We start from the raw sequence: 20,087 nt of genomic DNA, 5'->3' as shown, positions 1-20,087 counted from the left end.
TTCAATATCGTTCACACCAGCACATGTACATGTTAATAGCTTTCAGATCAAATGATATGGTCTCGGGTTTATCAAAACTTCGAAGTTGTTAAATTTTATGTAATTTTTAAAGAGCTTGAAAGATCTCGATGACAGGGCTTATTATATACATTATAATGTATTATTCTTAAATGGTGAACACAATGAAGATGACTATTGTTACCTGACACACGATAGAGCTAAAATATTACACCTCGTTCGCTAGTTCAATCACAGCGATTCAAATATTTCTCATCTGTTTATAAAATTCTACAATCTTGTCACGAATGAAAAAAAAATTTCTTCGTTCATTTATGAAGTCAAAATGGTAATATTTGCTTTTTTGTCAATGCCATAATTTAAACTGTTACCATGATGACGTCATACCGTTATTATTGTTATTAAGCTGAATTCGGTCGAAAATGCAGTTAACTGCAGCCAATACCGATAAACACACCATAGTAGTACGTTTGCTAAGTTCATGGTATATTTTGGTGTGAAATGTTGATACCTGTTAAAGTGATATTCTCTAAACTATTTATGAGAAAATAAATACATGACATGTGAAAGCTATGACGGAAATAACACAATACATAAAACAACAGTAACAAACATCTGCAAATGTGACAACAAATCAATATGGATTGTTTACATACATGTAACTACTTGATGCCAACAACAATAATTTCGAGTACAACGGATTATTTATAAAAAAATAACTTGGATATATATGTTATGTTATGACACCACAACGAAGTGTTCTCTAAATGAAGCGCTTTATGATAAGTACACTGTGTTTTAGCTCCATAACATAAACTATCTGTTTAAGTTTATCCTTAGAATTTGATTGACCATACACTTTCATTGATGGACTCTTTTCTTGGAAATGATCACGCCGTTTTATCAACCAATTAAAAGCAACGTCAAAAACGTTATGGACGGGTAATCCAATGAAATGCTTACATATATAACATACACTTTTACCAAACCTATTTTATTAGTACCACGTGGACGGAATGTCTTAAAACACATTATTTACAAATGTTTGAAGTAATATACGCAATGAATAGCTTTGATAAAATATTATTTACTATGAAGATAATAATTTTCAAATTTTCGCGAGCATTTCCACGAAAGCTGATGCATTTTTTTCAGGCAAATAAAGAAATGTACACTGATTTGATCATCGCTTTGCATCTTGATAATGTCATTTCGGAACAGAATATCTCTAATCGTTATACAAACCAAACGAGTCTGTATCCTAAAGCTTGTAGCGGATCTGGAGAGGGTAAATCTGCTAACCAGAGAGCTCCAATAATTCGTGTCTAATTCGTTGCATTTTAAAATCTACTTTGATAATATGGAATGTATACATACAATCTACGCGTAAAGTACATTATTCTTGGTTTACGGAAACGCTTAATGCTCCAATCTCACTGGTTGTACCTGGGTTGGCTCTTTGTCCATTCCATCTCTCCGTTTTCAATAATATTTCTGTGTGATAACTATACTCATGATCTTCTACAATAAGATCAACATTTTTGTTTATCCTGGGTACTCCAACAAATGGCAAAGACGCCAAGAAATATCGAAGCCGATTTCGTTGTACTGAGTCGATGAGAAAAAAAATAAACGATTTTATAATGTTAATATGATTAAAATGCACATTTCTCAATACTTCAGTAGATTTGACCAACGCGTGACCTACCTATGTCAGCTGACTGAAAGACAGGAAGTCTCCCTAGTTATGTCGAACCAGCTAACGGAAAGGCAGGGAGTCTCCTTTTCTATGTCGGACCAGCTAACGGAAAGGCAGGGAGTCTCCCTTTATATGTCGGACCAGCTAACGGAAAGACGGAGAGTCTCCTTAGTTATGTCGGACCAGCTAACGGAAAGACAGAGAGCCTCCCTTTCTATGTCGGACCAGCTAACGGAAAGGCAGGGAGTCTCCTTAGTTATGTCGGACCAGTTAACGGAAAGACGGAGAGTCTCCTTAGTTATGTCGGACCAGCTAACGGAAAGGCAGGGAGTCTCCCTAGTTATGTCTGACCAGCTAACGGAATGACAGGGAGTCTCCCTTTATATGTCGGACCAGCTAACGGAAAGACGGAGAGTCTCCTTAGTTATGTCGGACCAGCTAACGGAAAGACAGAGAGCCTCCCTTTCTATGTCGGACCAGCTAACGGAAAGACAGAGAGCCTCCCTTTCTATGTCGGACCAGCTAACGGAAAGACAGAGAGCCTCCCTTTCTATGTCGGACCAGCTAACGGAAAGACGGAGAGTCTCCTTAGTTATGTCGGACCAGCTAACGGAAAGGCAGGGAACCAGCTAACGGAAAGACAGGAAATTTCCCTGGTAATGTCGAACCAACTGACGGAAAGACAAGATGATGTCCCTATTATACTTCCTCCGATGATGGATGTGGTGACAGTGTTTGTCTAATAGGGTGAATACGATTTCGGCTCGTCAGATGAATGGATATGTCAGAAGGTGCCTGAAAGATAGAAGAACGCATAGCTGTCAATACTTCCCGCTAGTATAGATTTAGTGCAGGTTTTAAGAAAAGTCATTTGAAGATACAAAAATAAGAAATACATTAACGGGCTTGTGTTTGAAAAACAAAAACAAAACAACACAAAAAAGAAACATTAACTTGGAAAGTTCCCCCTATCTACGAGATGATATTTTATTCATAAAATAATAAAACCTTAACCTATATGGATACTGGTAGCATCACTGAAAACAAACAGCCTTGGATATACAATACAGTAATTTCATGCTATATCGTAAACAATCTACATCTTCCTGTGACAGAGGTCGCTTCAAAGCAAATTACATTGTATACAGTTTTTAATTAGTCTCTACTTCGGTGCAAGGACATCAAAGGCAGGTAACCCGACAGTTTACTTCCGGGTCAGGAGGAAAGAAACACGCGACATTTATGTTCACTAAGTTTTGTCTACAGGAATCGAAACCATCGTTACGCTCGTGGGTCAGTTGGCTTTGTACCCATCATCAAAGGATTTCCACAAGGATTTCAATTTTACGTCGTCAAATGTTAATTTTATACAAATGTCAATTTGTAACCAGATACCAATTTCTTCAGCCTTGTTGTGATTAATAGCTTACATAACTTAATTAAACAACGATAGTTTAATGTATTAGAATTTGTCTTTGATCTTCCATTGCTAGGTTACCCATCATATCAGTCATACCCGTAGATCGTGCTTACAAAGAGAATGACACCAGGCATCCGTAAACTGTTATATTACTGGAATTATCATTTGAGATCGTTCTGGTTATGTTGTTGCCCTTTCCTAGATGCTGCATTGCAGTTAATCATATAATCATTTCACATCAAGTTAGATATAAGCAGATTTTCAGAGAATCGTTTTCCTGTCTATTCCTCATAATTGTGTTTCGTCCGGGGCATTCTAAATCATAATCAACTGAAAAACACTGCTGAACCCAGCAGCTTCCTATATCTTTGAATTTGCAAATGAAATGTCTGTTCCCTCACCTTTGCTGGTGGCAGGTTTTTTTTTTTCAATTGTTCATAATCATGGCTCTATATCATTTATTTTCATGTTTTTATTTCATTAACAACCGTCACAGTGTGGCCGTAACCTAACCTCCTCTAAATGAGCAGCTGTAGGTCACCTGTTCCCCTTTCTACAACATGCTTCATCTCACCCCTCAACACTGTAATCTCACCTCTCTACACTTGCTTCAGACGAAGGTCAATAAGATAATACTAGGCCTCTGACCACTAAATCTAGTTCCAAAACATGTCATCCTTATATCATCTAGAGCTACATTATTTGGTAAGGGAGAAAGAGAGAGAGAGGGGGGGGGGGGGGGGGGGGGGGGGGGGGGGGGCTAAATTTCCGAAAATCCGAAATTGGTTGAGTGTAGAGAAAGGACAATCATAGCAAATGTATATGCGTTTGCTAATGTTTCGGTCGCTCTACCATTCAATTACAATAATCTGCTTAATTTGCACACCTGGGTCAACGATTATGAAGATATCATGTATTACTGACCTTGTTATTGCATTGAAAAATGACTTTGTAATTAACTAATTGGCTCGAACTAGGATTGTTGAGTGGGGAGTTCAAAGGGCCAGCTAATATGCATTAACTATGAACAAACACAGTCTTTTAAACCGCAAAGCAATTTCATCAAATTATTTGGTTACATGTTTTAGTTTTTTTTTTAAATGTTGACAATCGATACTCTCGAGATAACACTCGTTATTAGACTTCATTTGTCATCTCTGGTTATAGCTTTAAGTATTTTTGTTTTCAATTTCAACAAATATTATTGACAGAGAAAAATAGGATTAAGACATCAGTCATAGCCTATCTAAGTCTTCTCCTTAGTAACAACAGGTGGTAAGAAATACAGACAAATATATTTAAGTACACATTGATATGACAAATTGACTTAAGGGGAAGTAACTCCTTGAAGTAGTCAGACTTATTCAGTATTGTGTAAGGGACTAACCCCTTGACTAGGGGTACTTAATTTTAAATACTATATCATCATGTTATCCGTGAATAATACAAAGCAATAAACTTAATATTCAAATAAATATATTGTTGAACATAAATATTTGGTGATATTGAATTTATTCCCCCCAACAGATACAGGCCTAGTTAAAGCTATGTGTGTTATTTCAGTATAGACAATCTGAAAATGTAGTGGTGCTGAAGCGTTATATATTGAGAAAGACAAATAATCAAGTCATCGCCATCTCACGAAGAAAATACTAACCTTGCCAACCCACTCCGGTGATAGCTTGTTCTCGGTTTGAGTGAAAACAGACTTGCGATGAGCCTTTGTGTTGATGGTCTTTAGCACGTTAATTTTTTCCCGTCCTGTTATAGTGTGCGAGACAGTTGGCATACTCTCATTCTCAAGTTCACGAACTTCCGTTTTCTTATAAAGGGCATAGAACTGCAAAAATAGATGATTGATGAACTCAGTGGTTACATAACCTGAGAGATGTTATGTATGTGTATTCAGACCCCTGACCTATAAGCGTTTCATATACTTAAACAAATCTATAGGACATCATTACGTGCCGTTTGGGATAAATCTCTGTAAAGGAATTAGCTTTATATTCTGTAATGCACTCCCTTAGATGAAACTATTTAGAGACAGTTACTCTGAATATATGCGAATGAGATCTCGTCCTACCAAGTGAGGTAGGGTCAAAAAATGGTGTATATAGAGAATACATGAGTAGTGTTTTAAAATATAAGCCGTATTTTGACGAGGGTAAAGAAAGACAAAAGTCAAGACGAGCCTTGACGAGCCACTTTTGTCTTTCTGTCCCGAGCCAAAAATACCGCTTATATTTTAAGACAATGGATTCTGTATTCTAATCACCCTGCAACAGTCATCAAAAATAATCGTTTTTTAAGTGAAGCAGTATTAACAAAATCCAAATATGTTGCCTTTCAAACGTTATTTCATTTGGAAGTAGGTCAGTCAAATTGACACACGTGCTAAGATTTTAAAATACAGCAGTTTTCTGTCACAGCCGCAAACAGCAAAAACTAATGTTGTATGTGTATTACGACAATGCAGATGCTAGTTGCAGGATAAATTTCGACTGACCTACTTCCAAGTCAAACAACGTTTAAAAGGCAACTTAAAAATGATTATTTTTGATGACTGTATGAGGATAAATAGAATGCATGTTCAGTGTCATAAAATATGAGCTGTTGCTCGTAACAGAAAAACAATATTGGCTCGCCAAGGCTAGCCACTATTCATATAAGGTTGTTGACGAAACTTTATTGACAAAGTGTTTCACTATATAATCCAAATTAACAGTTAATTACCGGTTTAGGAGTTAGGACGTTATAAGGTTATGATAATGTACCTAGAAACATAAGATTTGGATATAAGTTTACCCACTATGTGAAACATGATATGATTGATAACTGACACAGCCATAGCTTGTTTGTCATGTACACATGGTTATATGTCAAGGCAGGGGTATTCTTTACGGTGAATGGCCTTCGTGTACGTATTGATATGTAATTAAAAACAAACATTCCGGAGAAGAATTCTCAAAGAATCTTCTTATATATCCAATCTTGGCATATAACATTTGTATACAATATCCTGTAACTTCACTACTTCAGCCATTAACGGATCTCATATAACGCCATAAAAAAACTTGTATTATCCACGCTCATAGTAATGTTTACAGAATACAAAAGAGGGAAAAGGTTACCAGAAAACATCAGCATATAAATAGAGAATACATGGTTAATGTCTTGAAATATAAAAACATATATAAGCTATACTTTGGCGTGGCTAAAGAATGACAATTGCATTCTGTATTGTTGGGTATTTTCGCGGTGTATCAAATTTCGCAATCTTCGTGGTAATTAAATATAGCACGACAACAAATAACAAACCAATATCATATATACAAGGCGCTGTTGCGGGAAAATTATTTCGAGCGAACTAGTTCCGACTGTGACAATTTGAAATTGCAAACATTAGATAAAGATTGAGCTAAGTTTTGCGACATGCAGAATGGCACAAAAAATCTTCATCAACCGCTTTGAGATTTATTAAGTGCTTACTTGATCGCTAAACATTCCAGCTTATCCCTAGTCCTAGTAACATTATTAAGACACTACAGGACAAACATTTTCTGATAAAGCCTTCCTATGCTTGCCTGTTGAAATCCTATTTACATGTACTTGTATATATTTCTATTAGTATATTAACGATTTTCGATTTCAAATGATAAACAATTAAATAAAAAACATTTAAAATAATTAAGTGCTTAATGTAAAACGATATACCTATAAAGGTTTATCTTACCTTTGGTGTAAATATCAGAGCCGTTGTTATGGTAACGAACACTTGGATTTGTAAGAAGTATATAAGATAGATATAATCTGGACCGGAATTTGTGTGACTGATGAAATAGCTGTAATATTGAAATATTCAAACATAAATAGATTGTTAAGATTGTCAGTCAAAATTCACCAATATACATTAATAAAAGACACTAAGACAATAAGATATTCACACAACACGTCTTCACAACACATCCACACAATACGTCTTCACAACACATCCACCCAACACGTCCTCACAACACATCCACCCAACACGTCTTCACAAAGCTTCAACACAACACGTCTTCACAACACATCCACACAAAACACCTTCACAACACATCCACCCAACACGTCTTCACAACACGTCCACACAACACGTCTTCACATCACATCCACACAAATCGCCTTAACAATACATCCACACAACACGTTTTAACATCACATCCACACAAATCGCCTTCACAACACATCCACACAAAACACCTTCACATCACATCCACACAAAGCACCTTCACAACACATCCACCAAATACGTCCTCACAACACATCCACCCAACACGTCTTCACAAAACTTCAACACAACACGTCTTCACAACACATCCACCCAACACGTCTTCACAACACGTCCACACAACACGTCTTCACATCACATCCACACAAATCGCCTTAACAATACATCCAAACAACACGTTTTAACATCACATCCACACAAATTGCCTTCACAACACATCCACACAAAACACCTTCACATCACATCCACACAAATTGCCTTCACAACACATCCACATAAATCGCCTTCACAACACATCCACACAACACGTTTTAACATCACATCCACACAAATCGCCTTCACAACACATCCAAACAACACGTTTCAACATCATATCCACACAAATCGCCTTTACAACACATCCACACATTTTTTTATTACACGTCTTCACATCACATCCACACTAATCGCCTTCACAACACATTCACACAACACGTTTTAACATCACATCCAAACAACACGTCTTCACAACACATCCACCCAACACGCCTTCACAACACATCCACCCAACACGCCTTCACAACACATCCACCCAATACGTCTCCACAAAACATCCACACAACACGTCTTCACAACACATCCAAACAAGACACGTTTTTTCCTGGAACAACAATACAACTTTACAAGACACCTTTAATAGACATTACCCTATCACAACTATTCAGGAGACGTTCACATAACAACAGAGCTGTGCTTCATGACACAAATATACTAACGTAATCCTTGACAATCTGATTTGTGATACAAAATAGTCCCTCTACAGATGTTTATATAGACGCTTAAATTTGAACAAGCATTCTGATTGGTTATAGAAATATTGTTTAACCAATCAGAATGCTTGTTCAAATTTACCGCGACTAACACAACATGGCTACTCAAGGGGAAAATCTGCTATCAGTATGCATAAAAAGTCCCGGGGCCGTCGATAGGGTGCTCGTATACATAAAGTAAGTGTATGTAATAGTTGTATTCGGTGATCTGATGAAGCGTACCTCTTGATAAAACCCGTGGACTTCGTATTTAAAGCTATGTCCAATAGAGTCAAAGTGTGGTGACCCCGATACGTCAACTTGTCCGACTAAACAAAATCGAGGGGATTTTGAAGTTTCACGCCCGATTTCGTAAACTAATATCGAGAAATCGACAACATGTTATGGCTTATTTTAAAGATTGACCATTTCTCTTCAATTTAAGTCCTACTTCAAAAAAATCCACCGAATACAACGGAAGCTACGGTACTTAGAAATAAATACATCAGATTTCAAGCCTGGGAGAGTTCAGAACCTTTCTCATTTATATGTACTCTATATGTTATTATTTTATAAAACGAGTCAGGCACCTGTGCCTCTACAGATGTTTATATAGACGCTTAAAATACTTAACGGCATATGTACTGTTTAATTGGTTATATTCGCGCCGAAAAACAAGTTCTATAACGTTCTTTCTATCAAAATAGCAGGAGATTTGGATGAGATTTAAAAGTTTGTTCGGGACTCACATTATGATGACAAGAAAAGTTCCGAGGATGATAGCGTTGTATGTTGACCAGGTGATATGCTTGCTCTCATTGAAATGGGCGGGCGCCTTCCTAACAGTAAAACATAGGTAAACACCTACCAGTAACATGATGGCCTCGGCTGAAACAAATATCACACGAAAATATATCTGTAATAATGGAATCAATTATTACTTAACATTTTATGCTTGAAATAAACAAATAGAACCGATGTGACATCACAAAAAATAAGTCCGAGAACACTTTTTTCGACTTCAGAATTCATGATTGATATAAAAAGAATCGGTACATAGAAATTACTGTTAAAGCACTTATACAATATATTATTTTTTTTATATTTCAGTTTTAATATGTTGGATGATTGACAGTTAAACGTAGATAAGCGATCTCTCTTCTTTATAGTCGGGATGGTTATCTAAAAGGATTCTTATTTTTCGATATAATTATTGGTGTGAAAAAATATAAAAAATGTAAAACGTATGCTTCGAAATATTCGTCCTTTTCACAAAACAGATAAATAATAAATAAATAAATAAATGATAGATAAATAAATAAAAACTGTACAGTGAACAGAAATAACAAACCTCCTTGCATCCCGTACGACCACCATCCTTCGATACACACTTGGAATTTGAGCTTGCCAACAGTCATTCTCGTTGTCACCCGAGGTCTCTCGGACGCTGTCCATGCGGTCAAGTAGGCCGCTGTAACCGCCATTAGGGGGATCATTCTCTGAAGGAGAATTTTATCGGGTAGAAACACGCGCTTCAGTCTTCCTACCCGAAATATAACCGATATTCTGAAAAAAAAAACGAAAAAAAGCAGTAAGTACGTTGTTATTTATTTTACAGTTTATAAGTGTTGAGATCTATTTCAGTAATATTATTCTAATTTCTCAAGTTCATTGCACGGACTTCAATAATTGAACCCTGTTGTAAACGAAATTTCTAACGGCTAGTTTTAAATTATATCATCAAATTATATGTGAAATGACTATTTTGCTTGTTACGTTTTTATTGGCATACAGCCGCTTCGTGTTCAATAACTTCTTAAAGAAAATATAGTTCAGAAAAATAAACAAAAATCAAAAACACTCGTCTTCTGTTTCTGTTCAAGTTAGATGTGTCTGATAACGCAGTATAGTCCGCCCAAGTAACAAATAACTTTCGTTTATTTTTCTGTTATAATCTACCTGTTCATATTTCCCAAGTAGAAAAGAAATACTTTTCATTGTTATTAAGATTCAAATAATGATATCCATCAATTACAAATGTCGAGTATTTCTGAGGACCATACTGCTGTAATACCTATCATTTTTAAAGGTTTCTGAAGTTAACAATTAATACAACCGCCCCTTACCTCCATGTCTTCAGTAGCAATGCACTATACATTAGGACGAAACCGGAATGAAACACCCATTGTTCAAGAATACACAGAGCTTCGGTAGCGTCTGAGAAGGTAATGAACATCTGTTTAAAATACAAATGTATATATATAAACCTTTGTTACATAATATATATATATATAAACCTTTGTTACTTATCAAATATATATATATATAAACCTTTGTTACTTATCAAATATATATATATAAACCATTGTTACATAAAATATTCATATAAGTCTAACAAAAACATAAATCGTTTATGAACCTTGGTTACTTATCAAATGAATACATATATAAACTTTTGTTACTTATTAAATATATATATATAAACCATTGTTACATAAATATTTATATAAACCTTTGTAACATAAAATTAAATTATTTATAAACCTTTGTTACTTATCAAATAAATATAAATATAAACCTTTGTTACTTATCAAATGACGCTTAATATGAAACTATAATGCGCTTATGACATGGTTAGCGTGATATTTTTGTAGATTATTTTGACAACTGCATGGTTTTTGTTTTAACTCTCTTAACAACAGGCAAGTATCCTACCAATAAACAATGGCGGAAATTAGAACATGTTTATAATAATGGTATGTCTTTATTTGCATTAGGCAATAATGCCTTTGAGCAGATACAAAACAATTACAATTTATGGTGGAAATTTGATGTACAATTGAGTAGTGATACTTAAATAAGTACACTAAGGAACAGTAATAATTTAGTTAGCCTGTGCATATAACTAACCACCAAAACCAATTTAGTAAGCGAAGGGTATTCGAACATTACAAAAAAATCTGTTAAATAATCTTTCATTTCTTATTTCTTTATAAGCTTTCAATCCATTTTATGTCCGACCTTACTCGATATTATTGTTGCTTTCGTGTCATGCATGAATTGTCGTCTTAAGTTGACATGTTTTAATCCACTAGATACATAGGCGTAAAGCGTGTTATTGGTCGTTAAAGTATGTCAGCTGTACAATTAATTTTGATACTGGAAGAGAGTATCTCGTGGAGCTGTGGATATTCGAAATGAATTGTAGTATTATGTTACACCGTAGTCAATTAGCGAGCCCCAGCGCGAACATATCTGTTGATCTAGTCTAATTTTTCCAATTATGTTGAATATTTCCGGGTTGAACGGCAGGAATTGGTTGGTGACTCCGAATACTTTTGTGTATAAATATAGCGCGATATATATAGATAATTTCTGTATAATTTTGTAAACAGATACAGAATACAGAGACGGAAACAAGCAGATTTCCAGGTTGAGAATTACAAAGGACATCGGGGCTATGACATTTGCCATTTACAGTTCTACGCAACGATCCATGTCAATGAAGCAGACGATGATATTTAAACCGATCACAATTTTTTCGGTTTAAACCTTCGAGAACCCTTAAAAATATTCCATAGCTGAGCTTTTTGCTACCTTCGGGTTGAAATAATATTATGTTATCTTCCGAATTCATTTCGAATTCGAAATATGCATTTGTTTGTTGTTTTGTTGAACTCGGAACTCTCGTGGAAAGACTAATAATGCCTTCCAACATGTCAGAGAGGCTCCGAATAAGAGCAAAACGATGGGAACGATTTGATTAGGAGTCTGACACATGATTAAGTTAATCCAATAAAATACGCTGTTATATGAATGAGATATAATATTGGACAATCTGGTCTATCGATTATCTCTCATAACATAATTCTGTGAGATGTGTTAACCATTTCGCTCGACGACTAGTAACAAACACTCGCTAAAGCAATAGAACATAAAATATCATGTTTCGATACAAAGGGCGTAAAATGGTATTATTGGAAATCACGCAAAGTATGAGATTATCCGCGGGGATCTGACCGACTATCTGGTCTACCATATTAATAAGAGGAGATGTCCGACATTTGATAGTTGTTAATGAGAAAGTGATGACTTCACGGAAGTATGCTTTATTGTAATTACCTCGCGGGAGTACAGCATTTCTGTAATTACCTCCCCTGAGTACAGCATTTCTGTAATTACCTCCCGAGAGTACAGCATTTCTGTAATTACCTCCCGAGAGAACAGCATTTCCGTAATTACCTCCCCTGAGTACAGCATTTCTGTAATTACCTCCCGGGAGTACGGCATTTCCGTAATTACCTCCCGGGAGAACAGCATTTCTATAATTACCTCCCCGGAGTACAGCATTTCTGTAATTACCTCCCGAGAGTACAGCATTTCTGTAATTACCTCCCGAGAGTACAGCATTTCTGTAATTACCTCCCGAGAGTACAGCATTTCTGTAATTACCTCCCGAGAGTACAGCATTTCTGTAATTACCTCCCGGGAGTACAGCATTTCTGTAATTACCTCCCCTGAGTACAGCATTTCTGTAATTACCTCCCGGGAGTACGGCATTTCTGTAATTACCTCCCGGGAGTACAGCATTTCTGTAATTACCTCCCGGGAGTACAGCATTTCCGTAATTACCTCCCGGAAGAACAGCATTTCTGTAATTACCTCCCGGGAGAACAGCATTTCTGTAATTACCTCCCGGGAGTACGGCATTTCTGTAATTACCTCCCGGGAGTACAGCATTTCTGTAATTACCTCCCCTGAGTACAGCATTTCTGTAATTACCTCCCGGGAGTACGGCATTTCTGTAATTACCTCCCGGGAGTACAGCATTTCTGTAATTACCTCCCGGGAGTACAGCATTTCCGTAATTACCTCCCGGAAGAACAGCATTTCTGTAATTACCTCCCGGGAGAACAGCATTTCTGTAATTACCTCCCGGGAGTACGGCATTTCTGTAATTACCTCCCGGGAGTACAGCATTTCTGTAATTACCTCCCGGGATAACAGCATTTCCGTAATTACCTCCCGGGAGAACTGCATTTCTGTAATTACCTCCCCTGAGTACAGCATTTCTGTAATTACCTCCCGGGAGTACGGCATTTCTGTAATTACCTCCCGAGAGTACGGCATTTCTGTAATTACCTCCCGAGAGTACGGCATTTCTGTAATTAACTCCCGAGAGAACAGCATTTCTGTAATTACCTCCCCGGAGTACAGCATTTCTGTAATTACCTCCAAGGAGTACAGCATTTCTGTAATTACCTACCGGGAGTACAGCATTTCTGTAATTACCTCCCGGGAGTACAGCATTTCTGTAATTACCTCCCGGGAGTACAGCATTTCTGTAATTACCTCCCGGGAGTACAGCATTTCTGTAATTACCTCCCGGGAGTACAGCATTTCTGTAATTACCTCCCGGGAGTACAGTATTTCTGTAATTACCTCCCGGGAGTACAGTATTTCTGTAATTACCTCCCGGGAGTACAGCATTTCTATAATTACCTCCCGGGAGTACAGCATTTCTGTAATTACCTCCCCGGAGTACAGTATTTCTGTAATTACCTCCCCTGAGTACAGCATTTCTGTAATTACCTCCCCTGAGTACAGCATTTCTGTAATTACCTCCCGGGAGTACAGCATTTCTGTAATTACCTCCCGGGAGTACAGCATTTCTGTAATTACCTCCCGGGAGTATAGTATTTCGGTAATTACTTCCCGGGAGTACAGCATTTCTGTAATTACCTACCGGGAGTACAGCATTTCTGTAATTACCTACCGGGAGTACAGTATTTCGGTAATTACCTCCCGGGAGTACAGCATGTCTGTAATTACCTCCCGGGAGTACAGCATTTCTGTATTAACCTCCTGGTAGTTCAGTATTTCGGTAATTACCTGTCGGGAGTACAGTACGTGTTTCTGTAGTTACTTCCCGGGAGTACAGTATGTTTGTGATTTCTCTAGGAATTACAATATTTATATAAAAAAAAAATCCCTTCGTTGTTACTTTTTTCTGTACTTACTTTCCGGAATGAGTGTATTTCTTTAATTACCTGTAATTATTACGTTTTTTTTCTTTGACTCATACACTTACTACCATACAAATAAGAAATAACTTATTTTGACCGTATAGCGATTTACATGTATGCAATGAATGTAATAAAAGCTAAGATCCCTAGGCTTGACAATATCAATCACTACGATATTGGTGATCCCAGTATATGGATAATTATCTGTGGTACTAACCTTCATGCACATCAAGACACTTCCGGTACACATGATCAGTAGAAATATAGGACTTCCGGTTTTTATGGCCTGTCAATGAATCAAACATTAACATGACAATGCTACACAACTAAAGGGGGGAGAGAAATTCTGCTAGACACATACACATTTACCCCTAATACCAATCGATATTCCCAATCGATCATAATAATCCATGATTCAATTGTTCTCCATATATTTACACCTGTGAATGTGTTGTCGCCGATTTCTAAGCGCATGTTTGAGGACCTGGGATATAGGAGTACATATAGACGCCTACCAATATATTTCTTTATGAATAGATTTACACTGTCGAATGAAATAATAATAATTTGGAGTCCTGTATACCGCTATAGCACAGCAATATAACCATCTCAAAGCCTTCACATATTATTTTCCGTCGTATTTGGACTTTTAACAATCAGAAAATGTCTTTCTTAACTCTCTCAGGAGTATTCAGCCGGAGCTGCCGCCATTTCGGTGTTAACAATTTGCACAAATTTCCTGCACTCCCTTCTTACGTACTTATTTACAGCTGATTCGACAGGAAAGGTGTGCCCACGAGATCAACTTTACATTGAAAATTTCTTATCAGCAAATAACGCTAAGCGGAACAAATAGTAACAATAGCAAAATAAAAATTAAACTCTGATTTTCTGGATAATATTGCAAGAATATCTGTTAAATAAATAAGAAATGTCTATTAACAAACGTATGTGCTATTGAAATGTTTTCTTCCAATTTAATAGTGTTGCAAAATGCTTTACTTTTGATACAATGAAGCAAATCACGTAACCACAAATATCCAATGATTGAACTATTTTTGCTATGGTACATATATATAGCCGTTATAGATAGCACAGATGTGAAGGCAAACTCCAAGGACGAGGTAGTGTTACGTGTATATTCTGATTGCATACAAAGATCCGCCATTTTTTAAATGCGGTCCCCATGGCTACCTCTGCGACATCGTAACCGGCACGCTATGGGTGACGTTTACAGTCCTTTACATCACTCATGTGTCAAGTTAATTTTTAATAGGACACATGTGTATATTCTTCAATGAATAAAACATATAATTAAACTATCATGATTGAAGTTACAGAAACAAGGTAGACATATTGTGGACAATTCGGATTTTTAGGTGAAAGGTGACATTTAATCATTAATGTTAATTTTAAAGTCAAGTTGCTTAATGAAATTGATTTAGTTACCATTTCAAACCGGAAGTTGTATGTGACGCAGGCGACGATAACAATGAGAATCACAGTGACAATCGTCAAGATAAGGACCGGAAGTCGGAGTGCAAGCTGACTCTGGTAAAGGCACGGCGAAGCGTCTACGCATGTGTCACATCCGGCAGCGCATGGCTTACAGCGCATGCTATCCATGGCGGCGGTATTGTTTTCTGAGTACAGACGTTCTATCTCAATTCCGCTGAAGTATTTAATGGCAGCGTCTACTACAGAGAAGTAATAGCCAGGCTGGCATACACACTTATACGCTCCTCGTTTGAAACCCAGCCCGGCCTCAAATACACACTGCAGAGCAAACGAAAGAAGGAATAAGGTTAACATAGTTTAATTTGTATATAATGTATTAGATACCGATATAAGATGATATAGTTTTAGCTACCTGATTTGTTATCATAGATCCATTAAATCACATCCCTTTAGTCCCATCCCTTTAGGCCCATCCCTCTAGTCTCATACCTTTAGTCCCATCCCTCTAGTCCCATACCTTTAGTCACATACCTTTAGTCCCATACCTTTAGTCACATACCTTTAGTCCCATACATTTAGTCCCATACCTTTAGTCCCATCCCTCTAGTCCCATACCTTTAGTCACATACCTTTAGTCCCATCCCTTTAGTCCCATACCTTTAGTCTCATCCCTCTAGTCCCATTTCTTTAATTCCATCCCTCTAGTACCATACCTTTAGTCCCATCCCTCTGGTCCCATACATTTAGTCCCATCCCTTTAGTCCCATCCCTTTAGTCCCATCCCTCTAGTTCCATCCCTCTGGTCCCATACCTTTAGTCCCATCCCTTTAGTCCCATCCCTTTAGTCCCATACCTTTACTTCCATCCCTCTAGTACCATACCTTTAGTCCCATCCCTTTAGTCCCATCCCTTTAGTCCCATCCCTCTAGTCCCATCCCTCTAGTCCCATCCCTCTAGTCCCATCCCTTTAGTCCCATCCCTTTAGTCCCATCCCTTTAGTCCCATCCCTCTAGTCCCATCCCTCTAGTCCCATACATTTAGTCCCATACCTCTAGTTCCATCCCTCTAGTTCCATCCCTCTAGTCCCATCCCTCTAGTCCCATACCTTTAGTCCCATCCCTCTAGTCCCATCCCTTTAGTCCCATCCCTCTAGTCCCATCCCTCTAGTCCCATACCTTTAGTCCCGTACCTCTAGTCCCATACATTTAGTCCCATCCCTTTAGTCCCATCCCTCTAGTTTCATCCCTTTAGTCCTATCCCTCTAGTCCCATCCCTTTAGTTTCATCCCTTTAGTCCCATACCTCTAGTTCCATCCCTTTAGTTCCATCCCTCTAGTCCCATCCCTTTAGTCCCATCCCTCTACGACATAGTTATTACTATAGTATTATCATTATTATGTATATTTATTTGTTATTTATATCAAATGGTACTCATTGTGATCATATTATGCTATTTTTCAATTTTACAGTTAAAATTTGTGGAGAGGGCCTTACTAATGTTGTTATATCTTGTGCATAATGATTTATGTTTTTGAAGCAAATAAAATATGTTTAAATTCAAACGGAGACGGAGTAAGAATAAATTTTATCGGGATTCATAGCTTTATGGTTATGTTTGATTCTTCTGACATAAATATGTTAGAGTATTAACTTGTGCCAGCATATTTCTTTTGTATAAGACATTGCTGTGACTACATGGCATACCTCTGTAGATGGCATACAGCTGTGCGTTCCCCGGAAAACGTCCAAAGCCCCGGCATCGCTCTCATCTAGATCACATTGATTGATGTCAATGTTAGTCAGTTCAATGTCAATGGTTGCCACGCCCCTGAAACATTCAGATCCTCAAATCTTAATACGTAAATTATTCTTTAAAAAATCAATTTTTATGAAATGAGTGATGTTATTCTAGTACTTTATTTTTTTAAATGTATACTCTCCTTTATTCCAAATTGATTTCGTGATGGTTTGTTTGCACTAGATTTCGATTGAATATGTTAACCGATATTGCACATTGTGAAGAATCTCGACAGTCCACTCCATTTTTCCTAATAAAACACAAATTGTCCTTGTATGCACTTCCCTTCTTTACAAAACAGATTTTAAAATAACTTGCACTCTTAAAGGTCGGGAATTCAATTTTTTTTTATCTTGAAGTTACAGTCTTCAATATCTTCATATAGAGGTAACACAGCGAGTGATTGTTGTATATGGTATTTCTTTCACTCGAGTTAGTAATTTTTCAAAAGCAACAAAAACATGAGCTTTAGCGAGTGTTTTATTATTATTATTATTTTTTTTTTTTTTTTACATATCTTTATTTATTTATTTATTTTTTTTTTTGTAACTTTGGAAAAATAATTAGCGAGAGTGAAGGAAATACCATATAAAAACACCCAGGAGTTTGTGTGACCTGTTTCTGCCGCAATAGAAAAGCTAATCTGAGGATGAATTGGCCTATTTTTGTGTCAACGTGTGTTGTTTTCATAATATCAGGTGTGGTGTAAGGATATGACCTAAATTGAAATGCCGCTAATTAATATGCAAAACTAACAATATCGGAAATGAGTATAAATATTACATTTTTTTTTACAAATCATAACAAATGATAGGTAATCTTATTCTTAACGAACGATAAATTGATAGAAATCTATATATATTTTTAACAAAATGACAAAAACAACTGCGAACTATTTCTTGTGCGTTATCATTTAACGCGTTAAAGTGTTAACCAATCAAATCTCATCAGTAGAATTGTCAACGAAGTGTAAGTGAAGTCAACTTCTGGCGAATCCATGATTAAACCTTTGTCCCGTTCTGACGTCAACATGGCGACAAATTAGCGTCGGTATGGCACCAAATTGGTGTCGTTGTGACATTATCAGCGTAATAAAACAATGTCATTAACACCATGAGATTAATATATAACACGGTCAACGGTGCCAAAAGTACGGATAGAAATTGATTATGATCGACATCCCCTTAACACTCGTTATTAAATATCGCGCCGATACCATGACAAACGCCTTCGATTCCCCACCTGTATGGCTATTGTTCACCAAATGATGAGATTAGTTTTCACCTGTGTCAGAAACCATTTCATTTGCTGTGATTTGCTTCCAACTGTGCGAGATATCGTGTCCTTGGTTTACGAGGACATAGACGTCTATCTCAACGTTTTTCATATATCTGGGCTCTAATAGCGACATAGTTGCATGAACATTTCATCCAAAAATCGATAGGACTTCAATGATCCTCTGATATTGCTGGACTATATAAATTAGCTTTTGTATAAAATGATAGATATACTAATGAGGGTTCAAATTTTGTAAGAAAGTTCAGCTACGTACATATTATTTCTACATATATACATTATGCATACAAACTCCATGTGTTAGAATGACCAGATCTCAATATAGTACGGCAGGTAACTAGCGATTTTCTGAGGAATAGTGCATTTTATGGTAAAAGCATGAAAATTTGCCCGAACATAGTCTATGATATAACAAGACATTTCAGATATTGAATTATCGCCAAAATCCTCTACTTCCGGCGAAAATCCAAGATGGCGGACACATATACCTAAATCAATTAAAATTGAAACCAAAAAAATTGCTTCGATCATGTAGTTTCAATTTTGTGGGTTTTTTTTAATGTAACATATGCTAGCAGCATTTCCCGTATTATTAGAACATGCTCCAAATACTACTTCCGGTTCAAATCTAATATGGAGGTCACCTATCGCGATAAAATAGTTACCTTTCCAGATGCGAACGCGCAACTCAAAGGCCAAAAGTGAGGCGGTCTCAAGTAAAAGTTTGGAAAGAAGAGAAATACAGGATCCCAAATTCAGTCGCCTTTCACTATCATGTAATTGGAGCAGCAAGTGCAATTTTTCCTTACCTGCAGAAGAGGCGCCTAAATGTAAAATATGTAGTAATATAACTTTTTTTCTAGAATTTGTTCGAAAACATTTTAGGCTTATTGACATTTTCTATTGATAGAAAGAAGGTACTTTGAAGGTAAGGAACACTTTTATAAATTTTGTATGAATAAAGGTGCCAATCACATTCAACAGAATTCCTGAATTTGATAACATTAATTTGACATTGTCTTTTTGCGGCAATTCTCAAAGATGTCCCGCAAAATATTCAAGTTTGTTGCCTCAGACACAGAGCCACCACAGAGAGTATCGAAGGAATTGGATCTGAAGCGAAGCATTATCTGTCAGCAAGAAACCGAAGAAGCACTACAGTGTTCAGCCACTTCGAAACGAAAGGATGTGGGTGCAGGTTACAAAACTCTGGCGGATAATTTCATGAAGATAAAGGAACTTGGTTTCCTGAAAAGTGACATTGACATAAGTGCTTTGGATGATGGAAGTTGACTTGCAAACTCGCTATATACAAAGC

The 20,087-nt window shown here is 36.8% G+C and overlaps 1 protein-coding gene across 1 annotated transcript in view; it reads right to left on the bottom strand.

Moving 5' to 3' along the window:
• Window positions 1–12: 12 nt before the first annotated feature.
• Window positions 13–20,087, bottom strand: part of LOC117323080 (probable G-protein coupled receptor CG31760) — a 37,574-nt gene continuing 17,499 nt past the window's right edge. Inside the window, 9 exon segments of the mRNA XM_033878085.1 lie at window positions 13–2,512; window positions 4,795–4,977; window positions 6,871–6,979; window positions 8,942–9,080; window positions 9,544–9,758; window positions 10,319–10,428; window positions 14,436–14,504; window positions 15,668–15,994; window positions 17,380–17,503. Coding sequence (XP_033733976.1) covers window positions 2,417–2,512; window positions 4,795–4,977; window positions 6,871–6,979; window positions 8,942–9,080; window positions 9,544–9,758; window positions 10,319–10,428; window positions 14,436–14,504; window positions 15,668–15,994; window positions 17,380–17,503 — 1,372 coding nt within the window. The 3' untranslated portion in view covers window positions 13–2,416.

The sequence above is a fragment of the Pecten maximus genome, chromosome 3 (genome assembly GCF_902652985.1).
Source record: "Pecten maximus chromosome 3, xPecMax1.1, whole genome shotgun sequence".
NCBI lineage: Eukaryota > Metazoa > Mollusca > Bivalvia > Pectinida > Pectinidae > Pecten > Pecten maximus.
This window is presented reverse-complemented; position numbering and strand designations above follow the sequence as displayed.